General features: G+C 40.5%; 1 protein-coding gene across 1 annotated transcript; it reads left to right on the forward strand.

Moving 5' to 3' along the window:
- Window positions 1-1,515: 1,515 nt before the first annotated feature.
- Window positions 1,516-13,602, forward strand: TIMM17A (translocase of inner mitochondrial membrane 17A). Its single transcript, XM_008685114.2, has 6 exons — window positions 1,516-1,606; window positions 5,378-5,477; window positions 5,604-5,667; window positions 9,551-9,679; window positions 10,452-10,562; window positions 13,114-13,602. Exons 1-6 carry the CDS (start codon window positions 1,581-1,583, stop codon window positions 13,197-13,199), a joined length of 516 nt encoding a protein of 171 aa, XP_008683336.1. The 5' UTR covers window positions 1,516-1,580; the 3' UTR covers window positions 13,200-13,602.
- The last annotated feature ends 1,905 nt before the right edge of the window (window positions 13,603-15,507 follow it).

Here is a 15,507-nt window from a genome sequence, read left to right on the forward strand (position 1 = left end):
CATAAACTAGTATAACTACCAAGTGGACAGGAATAGTTTTGAGCACAGGCCAGGGAATTCTCTCTTAAAGGAAAATCTATTCAGAAACAAAATAACAATCAGAAGGCTGCATAATGAATATTGAATAAGAGCAAAGGGAGGTAGCTAGAGCTAAGGAATACTTCACTTGGGTCCTGGTGAGAACAGAAAAAAATATCCTTGCCCCATGAGAATGCCAATGTCTACATACTGAAATATTCATACCCGCTAGGTCTGGGATGCTGACTAAATATCAAATTCTGGCTCTCTGGCTCCTCTTGTTGCCCATCTCCCACATTCTCTCTTCAGCCCGTGCAATTAATTAGATTTAAAGATTCTTAATTACAGTCACATTCCGCAAAAAGACTTCTTGGACTTTTTACACATAAAAATCAGATGACTAGTGTGAAGTGTTCTTTTCACATAAGGATACACTTTACCGACAATCTTCAGTTCTGTGGAGGGTTTAGTTTATCTGCTTACCTTATTTTCAAGATTTTGTGGGTACCTCTCTTCACTGCAGTTCCCTATGAACTGCACTAATTTTTCCATAAAATAAATATGTACATATTTTTAAAAATTATTTATTTGAGAGAGAGAGAGAGAGAAAGAGAGAGTGAAAGATATCAAGAGCAAGGGGGGTAGGGTAGAGGGAGAAGCAGACTTCCTGTTGATGAGGGAGCCCAATTCCCGGCTCTATCCCAGGACCCTGGGATCATGACCCGAGTGGCAGGCAGGCGCTTAACCAACTGAGCTACCCAGGCACCCTAAATATATACATATTTTAAAGTCAATCTCAAAAGGAATAGAGAAGAGTTCCTTTAACAGACATCACATCACTGAGGTTTTGTGGACTATAAGCTAAAAGAGGTCGATGGGTTCCCATCCTTTTGGTGTTCTCTTTTCTGAGCTAAACAACCCTCACATCTTCTGGTGATCTTTTAGAGGGTGCACAGGAAGCGGTCCTGTTTTTGTCCCTTCAATTGACAGCCCCAAATTGGTCACCGCATTCAAGATGGCCCAGGTAAGTTCACTTCAAAAGCATTTATCGAACATCTATCACTTTCCAAGCACTGTGACTATAAGGACTCTGACGCAGTCTATCCTAATCCTGCTCCTGCTCCGTGTAGTTGGTTAAGAGTTTCACAAACCATCGTGAATTAGCTAATATTAATTCCCAACTAGCAGCCAAGGTACTAAAAACAAACAAACAAAAGAAATGTATTTAGGAAATTTGGTGAACCCTAGCTGAATGATGCCAGGTTTATCTCGGTCTACGGAGCCTTCAGTGACCCGGTAACCTGAACTCCTCGCCATCAGGTTCCTCCCGGTCCACGTAGCCCAGACTCGTAGCCTTCGAGGACCTAAGCGGGGCCACCTCTGCCTCGCGGCGTCTCTGCCCCGCCCCCACGCTGCCCTGAAGTCCAGGCCCCCATTGGTTGCGGGAGGAAACGGTGAACCAATACACATAGACCTTAACGCCCTCCTCTCGAGATCACTTCCGCCGCTGGGGTCAGGCTCCGCCCAACTTGCCCGGCATCACTCGCGCAGGTGGAGTCAAGATGGAGGAGTACGCGCGAGAGCCTTGGTGAGCTTTACCACTCTTCTTGCATTCCTCCTACCCCTCTGCCTGTGGTCCTCGTCCTCCCCTGTGTGGTGCCCGGAGGTGCAAGCTGAACTCAGTCGCAGGCTTGTCGACGTGGGTTTGGTAATCATAGGCAGCGCCGTCTAGAGCAGCCAGTCGGCTTACCAGCCCTGTGTTCCCCGGGTCGCGTGTGGCAGCCTCGCCGCCAACAACCCGGCACCTTGGTGACCTTGCGTTGGATGAGGAGGGCCAGGCTTGGGCTTGATGGAGCCTCGGAACCTGCTCCCATCCTAGGGCATAGTTGATCTTGTGCGGGGTCCATAATAATCCTGTCTGTCTGCTGAGGTGACCTTGGACGCGTCCCCATGTCTCGCTTTGCTCAGTTCCTGTGTTGAGGAATGGACAGTAGGCCTCTGAGGGGGATGCCATTCTTAAGGCATTATTCGTATCGTGACATGTGTCCGCAGGGCGAACCATTTCAAATGTATAGAACAGAGATTTTATCCAAAGGGCTTGGATAAGCACCTGTAGGCAGGAGCCTCGTTTTCATCCTTCGAATTCCCCCTTGGGGGAGAAGTGCGACGAGGATTATCTGGAAAATAGAAATAGTAGCATGTGTTCTTTGAGAAACCATGAACAGAAATTCATGTATTCAATATTCGAGTGAAGTCTCTGTGGTCACCATTTTAGGGGTTCAAAGAGTAACATCATGAATAAATCAGGCGCATACATAGTTATAAAACGGGTAATTGCTGTCAGAGGTCTCAGGTTGCCTAAATTTAAGGCTTCTGGGGGTCTTAAGAGAGAAATCAAATCTTGTTATTTGGATTAATCACCTGCTTATTGGGCTAAAGCAAAAGCAAATGTCCTCAATTTTGTGAAAGTGCCTGGGACTTTATATTATTACCTTGTCAACAGTAGCCATGTTACCTGCTTTGTGCCTTTTTTTTTGTTTTTGTTTTTTTTAATGAAGTGGGATACAGGGCACGTTTCAGCACCTCCCGGCTCTTTAAAATTACCAAATGTAATTATCCCCCTTCCTAAATTGTGCTTACACATGCAGGATTCAGCACATTGTAGACTGTTGTTACCAGCTGCTGTTGGATATGGTATAATGACACAGGCTGGCAGAAGGATAAATTTTTTAACTTTGTTGAATTAAGGATGGTATAAGAATAATGAGTTTTCATCTACTGATTGATTAGGTGGTCCCTTTGCTTTCTTTTAGTACATATGTCCTGAAGCAATACAGTCAGTTTTCTGGTTAGTTTTGTAGTCAAACTTGCTTTGATCTTCTGTACTGCCTTGTTTGGTAAGAGCATTTTCTCAAATCCTCCAAGCTCAAACTATAAGAATCTTTTTCCTTCCTCCACCCCGCCTCCAAACATGTACACCATATGCTGTCTGAATTGTTTCATAACTCTGCCTTTCCATGCCTATTGCCACATTCTTACCTGGCATCCTTAACGCCTTTTGCAATAGCTTCCTAATTGCTCTCCTTACCTCCACCCCCCTTTAATACATCATATGGACTTAGTCATCCTTAATGCTTCCTTTTACCATATGTTTCTTTTCAAAAACCCGTAGTCCATATGATATAATGGAAAGGATTTGGAGCTTTGGAGTCCTACATTTTGTATTTAAATTGTGTTGGTTACTACCTCTATGATCTTGGGCGAATTACTTAATCTCTGAGCCTCTGTTCCCCTGTAAAATGGAGAGGAGACAGAAATACTCTTTTTCACAAAGTTAAAAACTTAGAGATTCTATTGGAGAATAACCTAACTTTCTTGAAAATCATAGGTCTTACTTCCATGGAAGGCATCTGAAACATAGTTGATACTTAATAAATGATAATCATGTTATGTTACTTGTGTTACCTGCATTTGTCTAGTATTTCCATTCTTTTATTTTTTATTATTATTTTTTCAGATTTTATTTATTTGACAGAGAGAGATGCCGTGAGACAGGGAACACAAGCAGGGGGAGTGGGAGAGGCAGGACACTGGGATCACGACCTGAGCCAAGGCCCACGCTTAAAGACTGAGCCACCCAGGTGCCCTTCCATTCTCTTAGAGTCTAGCTTCAGCTTTCCTTTTGTGTAGCCCATCCCTTCTCTGCAGGAACATTTTGATTTAGCCAGAGTTCAGAAACTATTCCCATCTTGCCTTTGTTTTAGATATCTCTCTTGGAATACTCTGGCTGCTCTCTGATCTGAATCCTGCTGTTCTTTACTGATTTTTTAAATCCCCAACTAATAAGATCATTTGGACTAGATCTTTTAAATACTGACCCACCACTCAGAGGGAGCCGCTAATTCATTCTCCTTTGTCTTTTCTCTATACTTACTATTAGTGTTTCTACCATTTTAAAGCAATTTCCTAATCCTTTTTAGTCTCAAGCACTGCTTCTTAAACTATTAAAGTGAAATCAAGTCACCTGGGATCGTGTTGAACTATCAACTCTGGTTCATTAGGTCCTGGGTAAAGTGTTGAGAGTCTGCAGGTCTAACAAACTCCCAGATGTTGCTGATTTTGCTTTTAGGATCACAAAAGAAAGCCTTGGTTAGCAAGACCCGAAAGCATCCTGCTGACAGTTGGACTGTGTGCTGCATGAGATAGTCATTCTGTACAAGATCCTGATTTGTACTATACTTGAAAAAGAATATGGTGTTTTGACTGCAAGGTTTTGTATTCCTGTCCACCAAAGTCAGAAATTACTCATTCAAATTCTCCAGCAGCAACTACACTGAATTCACAAGTTTACTTGAGCAAGTAGATTGCCCATGGGTTCATTATGTGGCATTTCACCCTTGAGACTAAATCAAATAAATTGCTTTTGGTTACAGTGGGTCTAAAATGAATTTAACCAGGGACACCTGGGTGACCCTTGGTTAAGCATCTGCCTTTGGCTCAGGTCACCCAGGATGAAGTTCCACATCGGGGTCCTTGCTCAGCAGGGAGCCTGCTTTTCCATCTGCCTGCTGCTCCCCCTGCTTGTTCTCTCTCTCTCTCTCTGATAGATAGATAGATAGATAGATAGATAAATAATCTTTTTTAAAAAATGAATTTAACCATTCACAGACTTTTTTATAAGCCAGATTCCTAGAATAGTAGTTCTGTTCTGATCACATATTCAGATTTCATTGTGTTGTATAAGTTAGGTTGCTACATTTGGAAACTGGGTTTACAAATATAACCTCTAATTATTGGAGATTAGAGTATTCCAGTGTGTTAAATGGCCCTAATACAAACTAAAGTTCCAAGTGCTAATGGGACTCCATAAACCCAGAAAGAATTTCAAACTTAAAAAATTTTTTAAATTGGTCTCCCTCTGCCCCTATTGAATGTTCATTTGGCGGGGGGCGGGGGGGGGTTGCTGGTGGCATCTCAACTTTAAATTTTACTGCAGCTGGAGAGCTTACTTTGATCCCTGGGAGATTGGATCAGCATTGATTGTAATGTAATTTCCTACATAGTTGTTTATTCACTTTTCTTCAGTGCCCAACTGTTAATAGATGTGCTAATTATTAAATGAAAATTAAGTACTGTTAACAGTAGGGAGTTAAAACCAGTTCCATTCCTTATGGCTTGGAGCTGAATAGATACAGCTATGTTCAGAATCCTTGCGTCTAAATGTTTATTTTATTGGTTGCAGTGGGCCCTGCATTGGAATCTATTGCATTGATTACTGTGTTAGCAAAGAAAAATTTTATGGTTCATAAATGAGAAATACGGTCATCTTTTTTTTTTTTTTTTTTCCCCTTGTTCTTAGCCCTTGGCGAATTGTCGATGATTGTGGTGGGGCCTTTACGATGGGTACCATAGGTGGTGGTATCTTTCAAGCAATAAAAGGTTTTCGTAATTCTCCAGTGGTAAGTAGGTGAATGGTGTTATTTTATCATCACTTGAAACCTGGATTTGCTAATATCACCGGTTGGCCTATCAGTGGGCTGGAAATGTATTGTACTTCTACTGTATTTTTGGTTGCTTCTTTATAGGGAGTAAACCACAGACTACGAGGGAGTTTGACGGCTATTAAAACCAGGGCTCCACAGTTGGGAGGTAAGCAGAATTTTTCCATTTGTACTTAAGAATATCTTTTCTTGTTCGTTTGAAGATGAAGCTTAGTTCAGTCTAACAGCTTGTTAGAAATTACTGTCTCTGTAAGTTCTTCTGGATTTATGGTTTATTCGGAAAGTTAACTGGAATTGCTGCATCCATTCATTTGAAAATTTTGTCTCTGTCCTTCAAACGCTCAGTGGTGTTTTGGTTTTGTTTTCTTTTTTCCTCTTATCCAAAAGGAAGACAGTGTGTTTAAAGCTTAGGTTTGTGAGAGTCAGGAGTGGTAGCTCCTGGGGTGGTACAGAGCTAAAGAGACTGTGATGTGAAGGATCGGGGTTTCATGAGAGAGAACTGACGGTGCTGCTCAGGCTCCTCGCCGGGGTTAGGCTTTGGATGTTGTGCAGAGGTCAGTGCAGAATTCGAAAAGAACTCATTACACTTTTTCAACGTGGTTATTCAGAAGTTGGGAGAAGAGAGATGATAAAAAAGCTTGGAGGTGGGGCGCCTGGGTGGCTCAGTCGGTTAAGCATCTGCCTTCACGTCAGGTCATGATCTTGGAGTCCCAGCTTCGAGCCCGCATCAGGCCCCCTGCTGAGTGGGGAGTCTGCTTCTCCCTCTGACCCTCCCCCATCTCATGCTCTCTCTTTCACACACACACACACACACACACTCTCTCTCTCTCTCTTAAATAAATAAATAAAAGCTTGGAGGCTATATTCATTTACAAAGATAGTCAGGTTGCAGAGACCATGTAAACATGAAAAAGACTAAATTCTTTTAGTCATTCCTTAGTAATTTTGTGTGACAGAAGAAATAGTCCTGTCTTTGTTTTTAGCGTATTTTTCTTTGGAAGACTAGCTAAGAGCTGCCGTTCATCGGGTGCTTGCTGTGTGCTAAGCACTCTCCTAAGGGTTTTACAGCATTATTTTGATCCTCACACCACCACCAGAGGTAAGTATAATTATCCCCATTTTCCAGATGGGGAAATTGAAGCTGTGAGGGCTGAAGTGATGGTGTATCTCTTTTTCCCTCTATAATAATTATACCCCTGGAAAGTAAATAGTGACTGATTTTCCTTTGCTTTAATGGTTACCGTGTTGTTCAAGAATGATAGTAGTATTAAAGCACACACCGAACCCTGAACTCCCAATATATGCAGAAGTCATACAGGTTTTTATGTCTTTTAAGAGGCTGCTTCTATCAAATAATGCTTTCTCGATGGATTAAAAAAACAGTCAGGTAATGTCACAGCCAAGAGGAGCTTAAGGAGACGTGACCACTAAATGTAATTTGGTATCCTGGAACAGAAGGACATAAAAACTAAACAAATCTGAGTTAAGTGTGGACTTTACTTAGTACTGTATTGATATTGGGTCATTAATTGTGCAAATGCACTATGGAAATGTACGATGTTAGAAATTGGAGAAACTGGATGTGGGATATATGGGAATTCTGTGCTATCTTCACAACTTTTCTGTAACTCTAAATTCTAAATTTAAACACTCAGGGTAAAAATAGAGGAAGACTAAGTTGTGGTATGAGTGAATTGGGATTGTTTATTACAAATCTTCGGGATTGGCTTTTTTAAGGAAACTATTGAGAAGTCTTTATGGTGTCTTGCTTTATAAAAATGCTGGGATGACATTTTCAGTTTAATTCAGTGAGCATTTACTGAGCTTTTCCAGTCAAAATCCAGCGGACAGGCAACATGGGAAAATCATAGTTGTGTCCTGAAGAGCCTTATATTTTCATAGAGGAAATTTCATGGGGGCTTTTGACACATCCCCATCATTCTTCAAGCATCTTTTGCATTTCGGAACAAGATACTCCAGGCTCATCTTGTATTTGTCGTGCCCTAACCATAGAGTCAGCCATTGTCTCCACAGAGCTCTGGTTCCTTTTAGTTGAGAATGGTATTTAGAAGCCAAAATCTGGGCGTGAAGTGTATCCTTGCTGTTGGGGTGTTGCTGTTCCCAGGCCTTCTTGGTAATAGAGCCTGGGAGGGTATATGTATATATGTAAACACACACTAACCACAAGATAAATATATATACCTGGGGGCACCTGGGTGGCTCAGTCGTTAAGCTTCGGCCTTCAGCTCAGGGCGTGATCCCGGCTTTCTGGGATCTAGCCCCACATCAGGCTCCTCCGCTGGGAGCCTGCTTCTTCCTCTCCCACTCCCCCTGCTTGTGTTCCCTCTCTCGCTGGCTGTCTCTCTATCTCTGTCAAATAAGTAAAGTCTTAAAAAAAAAAAAAAAAAAATATATATATATATATATATACACACACACACACACACACCCGAATTTATATCTATATTATTACATACATATTGAAAATCATGAGTTTATACCAGGACCTCAATTCCAATCCAGCCACATAGAGTTTATTCTTACTTTCTCCCTCTTTATATGAATACCTCCATCCTTGCCCTGCTTGGGCTGTGGCACCTCGCAGCACGCCGCCCTTTCACATGGATATACTCAGCTCTGTGCCAGGCTGAGGCCCCTTTCTTACCCTGTTTGGCCTCTGGCTCCTCACACTGGGCAGCCTCCTCCTGGTGGACAGCCTCCTCGCCCTGCTGGGACTCAGTCTCAGTCTCATCAGTAACCAGAGCTTACTCCGGCAGTTATTCTCTGAGGATGGGCAGGTTTCAGACTCTTGTGAGGGATTGGGAGAGTCTTGTTTGAGGAATTTAGTGAGGTAGTTCTAATATAGAGGCATCAGACCTCTCCCAGGCTGTAGAATTACCGAGTTAGAGGAAAGGACTAGTTTACTAGTTTATTTTTATGTAGTATGTGGTATCTAGTATTGGACCAGAAACGAGGGCTATGCTATACATCATCTGGTTATATCTGCTAGATTTAATGGATAATGTGAAAACTGAAAAAGGATTCTGGTAACGATCTGGTTCTGACATTTGTTGGAACCCAATGTATTGCCCTTACTAACATATCCCCACTATTTTGAGATTTCAGAGGGTAAAGAATAAAGTGACTCAGGCTCTTTGGGGGCAGTTTTTCTTCTTTAATCATAATAAATATAACTCTTCATACAGTGCAAGTCATGTGCATTCATGATAGAGGATTTGGGTAATAAAGCAGGCACGAAGAAATTAAGTCACGTGTCACGTCACCCAGAGATGCTGACAGTTAAAATCTTGGTGTTGTCTAAAATTTTGTGTGTTCTTGTGTATGTGTGGGTGTTTGTTTTTTATTTGACAACATTTTTACTGTGTTTAGGAAGAGTTTAAGTGCCAAGTAATTTGATTTAATGTGGTTTTTAGTTTCATGCTCGAGGAATAAAGACTAGAAAGGAGAGAGAGGTTAGGTAATTTCTCTCCCCTTGATGTGCCATAATTCTGTTTGTAGCATCCATTAGCCACCTTGGCATGATTGGCCTGCATCTAGAATACATTCCGGGATGGCTGGCTTTCTTTTGTGTCTCTGCGGGTGATTTGTATAGAGTGTGTATATGCTCAGTGACACTTAATGAAGAAAAGAAAAAATAGAGCTAAGGTAGAGCTATAAAGGGAGAAGGAGGGAAGAAGCGGGTGGCTTTGCTGTGTTTATTGCTTTTTAAACAGAGGTACTTGTTCTGAAAGGGAGATTTGGATTTGTTTAGCCTGACTCTTCTAGGCCTGGCTTATTTCTTTTAGGCTTTGGGCCATTGCTAATTTTCAAGCTGGTACAATACAACCCACACTTTATTGGAAAGATAAGTATTCTGACTGCTGTTCAGTGCTTATCCGAACTTGTGTTTGCATGTATTTGGAGCGTGAGAGTTTTAAGAATATAGTGTTGTTATTTAAAGTTATTTTTGACTATAATATTTTAAATACAAAATGAAAAAATGAAATTTCTTTTGTTTTTAAATAAAATAGGTAGCTTTGCAGTTTGGGGAGGTTTATTTTCCATGATTGACTGCAGTATGGTTCAAGTCAGAGGGAAAGAAGATCCCTGGAACTCCATCACAAGTGGTGCCTTAACAGGAGCCATACTGGCAGCAAGAAGTAAGCAATCATTATTAAAAAAGAAAAAAAAGTAAGCAATCATTATAGACACACTAGTAAAAGCAAGATTTTTGGAAAACCTTATCTGTCTTAATGATATCTGTAATAAATAAAACTGAGCATTGCTTAATTTAGTTTCCATGTATATGGTGATTTGGGGGGAAAAAGGAAGAGTATGTATTTATTTGGAACGTTTAAGAATGAGAGAGCATAAGGTTCTGACCTATACAGTGGTTAAGAGCCGTTCAAGTTCCAATTCTGCCATTTAGTAGTGTGTGACCAGGCATTTTGCCAAACTTTTTGTGCCAGCTGTAGTTTCCTCGTCGGTACTCTGGAGTTAACAGTCATACCTGCCACATAGCATTGTTAAGAATAAAGAGCTTAGAACCATCTTCTGGATCTTTGGGACAGAAAGCAACCCAGAATTTGGGGGGGTGGGATTAGTGGTTTAGGCTAAGGATCAGTAAACTTTTTCTGTGAAGGGCCAGATGGTAAATATTTTAGCAAATACTTAGCTCAATGATTGTAACATGAAAGCAGCCATAGACTATATAAATGAATGAGCATGACTATGCTAATAAAACTACATAAACAGGCAATGAGCTGAATTTGACCTGTGGGCCTTAGTTTGTTGACACCTGGTTTTAGCCAGTGAGAAGGAGGGTTGGGAATGAGGGTAGCAGGTAGCCATATGCACAGCTCTTTCCTTTACTAAGTCTTATATTAAACTAGTTTTCTGGTAAAGTAATCTCTTTGTTTTTAATGTATTCAGATGGACCAGTGGCTATGGTTGGGTCAGCCGCGATGGGTGGCATTCTCCTAGCTTTAATTGAAGGAGCTGGTATCTTGTTGACAAGATTTGCCTCTGCACAATTTCCCAATGGTGAGTCTTCTTCCTGCTTACTACCGTAGCTCAAACACTGGAATGGCCTCTTGATATTTAGAGAGAACCTGTCTTTCTGCTAAAATGTGGTAGTGTGTGATTTTTACATTTGCCATGGTTAGTGAGGGTTACGAGAATAGGCCCTGGTTCTACTTGAAAATGTAGATGTGGATACGATTATTGTGTTTAGCCACAGTAACCAAGATGCTTTGGTTAGATGGTTCGCTGTTGATCTTTCTTACAGTTCTCAGGTTTTGTCAGTGCTCATGTGCTTATTCTAAGAAATTGCCAGTCATTTTGGAAGTGCTCGAAGGAAGGTCCTTGCAGATGTGTAACAATAATGGCAGTCTATCACAACCTCTTACTGTACATGTATGTATGTAGGCATTGTTCTGGATGCTGGGGTATAGTGGTAAGCAAGGACTTAAATTCTGGTGGGAGGAGACCAACTAACATGTTAACAGGTAAATGAGATTTGATCGTGTTGCTTGCTTTGAAGAGAATGAAATAGAGTGGTAGAAAGTGGCTATGTTTGGGAGGGTCACTGAACGGTTGGCAGGGAAAATTTTTCTGACAAGTTGGTAAAATAATTTGTTGCTAATTGTTCCTTTTATTTGATATATAGGGAAAAGTAAAATTGTGGGCTAAGTGATCATTACATGGTCATGTAATATCTGCTCGGCTGTTAAATTGTGCACCTTCTGGTAACTGCAGGAAACTTCAGTTGTCTGTAAAGAAGCAAAAACATAATCATGAGGATTTTAGTAGGAAAAATTTGACCTGGCATTTGGGGAAGGAAATATGCCGAATAGCGACACAGGTTGAAAATTATTTTTGGAGCTTGGAAAAGATTCAGCATAGAGTTAGGAAGAGATCACCGCTCCCAGTTTGATTTGATTTCCCTGAGGCGCCTAGCAAGAGATTCACAGTGTCTTTTTGGCACAGTTGTCAAACACACTGCTCCGTAGATGCCAGGGATGATCTGGGGACCTCCTGGATCCTCTCACCTTCTGTTCCTGCTTTTTAATCATTACTTCTGAGTTAATAATCTCTTCTGATGGGCACATCCTAATTTTGCTTTTTAGTTTGTTTTTATCACTTTAGTGTGAAAGGCTTCACATAGAACATCAGAAAGGTTTCGTTTTTTCAGAAAATCAGAAACATATAACAAAAACATCAGTTACACTGTCTTTTTTCTTTTTTTTTTTTAAGTAGGTTCTTTGCCCAGCGGCTCGAACTCATGACTCTGAGATCCAGAGTCTCATGCTTTACTGACTGAGCCAGCCAGGCACCCCAGGTTACATTGTCTTATAGAAATTAGTCGAGGTTACTTTGCTTAGCCTTTTTTCCTCAGAGGAAATCTTTAAAAGAAGTGCATTTTATTTGAGACAGGAGATGTGTTTCTGAAAAGCTGTGTTGGGAAATCTTTGAAGAGTTAATCATATTTTTCTAATTAACTGACATGAAAAAGTTTTTAAAACAGTGGAAAAAATGAGGTAAAACTGTATCTAAGTAATAACGGTTATCTTTGGTTTACCTGTTTCACCCAGTATCTTCTCTAGTTTTCTGAAATAAACAGATAATGCTTTTATAGTGAAAAAAATATATATATCATTGGATTGAAGCATTGGAAAGCTTCAGGGAATTTTACCACTGCCCTCTTTCTCTCTTCTTTACAGTTATGTTTTAGTCTGCTTTAGTTTCACTGAGGAAAATAATTGTGATTATTCCCATAAAAGTTTTGTTTTGTTTTGTTTTTTTAAGAACTGCGTATTTTGGCGCGCCTGGGTGGCTCATTCGGTTAAGCATCCGACTCTTGGTTTTGGCTCAGGTCTTGATCTCAGGGTCGTGCTATCGAGCCCGCGTCCATCTGCGCACTCAGCCCAGAGTGTACTTAAGTTTCTCTCTCCCTCTCCCTCTGCCCGCCCTCCAACTCACACCCTCCCTCGCTTGCTCACTCTCGCTCTCAAATAAATCTAAAACAACAACAACAAAAAAAAACCCACATTTTTTTTTCTCTTAGTTCGCAGGCCCTCCCATCCTTTGAAAACTAAATTTTGTAAGACTTTTTTCTACAGCAAGCGAGGGGATGTCTTCCCATTTCAGAACTCATTCTCTAATTGGTTGTATAAACCGGATTACCGATGTCTCTTAAAACATGACTAAGGTACTTAAACTTTGTGAAAATAATTTTAAATAGCTACTGAAAAATATGTCAAGAGGTGTGAGATTTTTCCCATCTTTATAGCAGCTTGTTACAGCAGTTGCTTTAAAAACTTGCGTTCACTTCTTGCTATAATTAATCCATCTGACTTTCCTAGCATAACAGTTGAGAGCTGTTCATTCTGGAGCATAAGGGAAGCCAGGCTGTCATGTTTTACCAAATTTGGAGGCACTCTCATGAAAATTAGGCAGTAGAAATTCGGAGGACAGCTCTCAGCTAGCACAGTATTTTGATCGAGTTGATTGAGTTACTCTCTACAAAGACTTCTTCTTTTTAATTGTGTAATATTCAGGTGGTTTTTAAGATCCTTTTCTTTCTCAACTGCAGGTCCTCAGTTTGCTGAAGACCCTTCTCAGTTGCCGTCAGCCCAGTTACCACCCTCACCTTTTGGAGACTATCGACAGTATCAATAGGACTTCTTTCCCAGGATTTCTGTAACAGAATGAGCTGTAGTTCAAGAAGGAATTTCAGAAGATAAGTTACAGTCTGTTTTAAAACCATAGGTGGGACAGCTACGGCCAATTAGGCTTTAAAGAGACACTTAGCTCTTTTTTTCTATTTAAAGGAACATGGGGGGGGCAGATGTTAAAAGATAATACATTTATTTATTCACACTTGGATTGCATTTGTGATAAAAATAAATGTCTGGGATATCTTTAAAATAAAATATAATAAATGCTTAGAAGATGAAGGACCAAAGGGCAAACAACAATGAAGCGTGACCATCATTTCCTTGGGGACTTCTCTGCCTGGTTTTGTGTGTTCTGTCAGTCAAACAATAAAAACTCCTGGAACTTGCTCTTTCTTTTAAGATAAGTTGTAGAGTTCTACTTTTCAACCTCGAATACTTCAAATAATGCAAAGTATGTTGAAAATTGCATGTTTTGTAGTTAGGCTCTCATCTCACTTGAAGTAAATTATGAGAAGAATTATGCAGAGTTAACATGGATCATTTCACAGTAAATACTTTATGGATTGAAGGCTGAGGTAAAATATCCTTTACTTTGAAAGTAACATATGCTATTTCTTGGTTTTGAAGATGTCATATGTAAAACTTTCTTTACCCCTCCTGTGTCTTGTTTCTTTTTTTTTTTTAAGACTTTATTTATTTATTTATTTATTTATTTATTTATTTATTTATTTATTGCTGGTTGGGGAGTGTGTGGGGTAAGGGGCAGAAGAAGAAGGAGAGAGAGAATCCCAAGCCAACTCCACACTGAGTGTGGAGGGTGACTCCAGGCTCGATCCCACAACCCTGAGATCACCGCCCAAGCTGAAATCAAGAGTCGGACGCTCAACTGACTGAGCCACCCAGGTGCCCCTCCTGTGTCTTGATTCTTGATCATCAGCAACCTCACCAGAAACAACTTCCAATTCTACCCAATTCCATTCGAGAAGAATTCACACAGGGTATAGTAGCACTGGAAAAGTTTGGTGTTTATTGTGTGCTTGAAAATAAAATGTATGCTGAGTTTAATGTGTTCCAAGTCCCCTGAAGCTGATCTTTCATAAAGGATGTATTTTGGGGTCCGATTGAGCCTGGAAAACGGATTAGCATTTCAGAATAGGCCATTTTACTGTTTGTATTGGAAATGACATGTGGTCTTACAGAAGGCATTTTGCCTACATCTGTGCGAGATGGAGAACAAATCCGTGTGGCTATGGCGAACACACACTTATCTTTTGGCCCAATGCTATACATGTAGTAAGCATTTAATTACTAATTGGTAATTAATTTGGTAAGATATATATATAATACTATTTCTCATTTTAACCATTTGTAAGCGTAGAGTTCACTGGCATTTAAATACAGTTCAGTGTTGCATAATCATCACAATTACGTATATCCAAAACTTTTTCGTTAGCACCGACATAAATTCTGTACCCATTGAACAATAACTTCCCATTCCACCTATCCCCTAGGCCCTGGTAACTACAATTCTACTTCCTGTCTCTGAATATGCCTACGAGGTACCTGTATAAGTGGAATCATACAGTGTTGGTCCTTTGTCTTATTTAGCATAGTGTTTAAAGGTCCACCTATTTTTTTTAAAGGTTTTATTTATTTATTTGAGAGAACGAGTGGCAGAGGAAGAAGCAGACTCCCTGCAGAGCAAGGAGCCCAACACAGGACTCCATCCCAGGACCCAAGCCGAAGGCAGACGCTTAAGTGACTGAGCGTCCCAGTGCCCGAGGGTCCATCTATTTTGTAGCATATACCAAAATTTCATTTCTTTTGAAGGCTGATTAAATATTCCATTGTATGAATATACCACATTGTGTTTATCCATTCATCCGTTGGTGGACATTTGTGTTCCTTCCACCTTTTGACTATTGTGAATAATGCTGCCGTGAACATGGGTTAGTCCCTGCTTACAGTTCTTTAGGATATATACCTAGGAGTAGATTACTGGGGCATGTGGTAGTTCTATGTTTAACTTTGGGAGGAACCACCAGACTTTTCCACAGCAGCTGCACCATTTTATGTTCCCCCAGCAATGCACAAGGGTTCCGGTTTCTCCACATCCTTCCTTGCCAACATTTATCTTCCTTTTTAAAAAAAACTGTAGCCATCCTAGTATGTGTGAAGTGGTATCTCGTGGGTTTGATTTACACTCTCCTAATGACAAATAATACTGTGCATATTGGCCATTTATGTATTGTCTTTGGAGATTTGTTTTTAAGTATATAACTTTCAGTCACAAATACAGGGAGATGGCT

The sequence above is a fragment of the Ursus maritimus genome, unplaced genomic scaffold (assembly GCF_017311325.1).
Source record: "Ursus maritimus isolate PB19 unplaced genomic scaffold, ASM1731132v1 scaffold_2, whole genome shotgun sequence".
Taxonomy (NCBI): domain Eukaryota; kingdom Metazoa; phylum Chordata; class Mammalia; order Carnivora; family Ursidae; genus Ursus; species Ursus maritimus.

Excerpts from the sequence above, each read along its gene's own strand:
- TIMM17A (XM_008685114.2), top strand. The coding sequence starts at position 1,581 with ATGGAGGAGTACGCGCGAGAGCCTTG. Across the intron at positions 5,478-5,603 it reads GTTTTCGTAATTCTCCAGTG|GGAGTAAACCACAGACTACG; the intron begins GTAAGTAGGTGA and ends GCTTCTTTATAG. Across the intron at positions 5,668-9,550 it reads CAGGGCTCCACAGTTGGGAG|GTAGCTTTGCAGTTTGGGGA; the intron begins GTAAGCAGAATT and ends TAAATAAAATAG.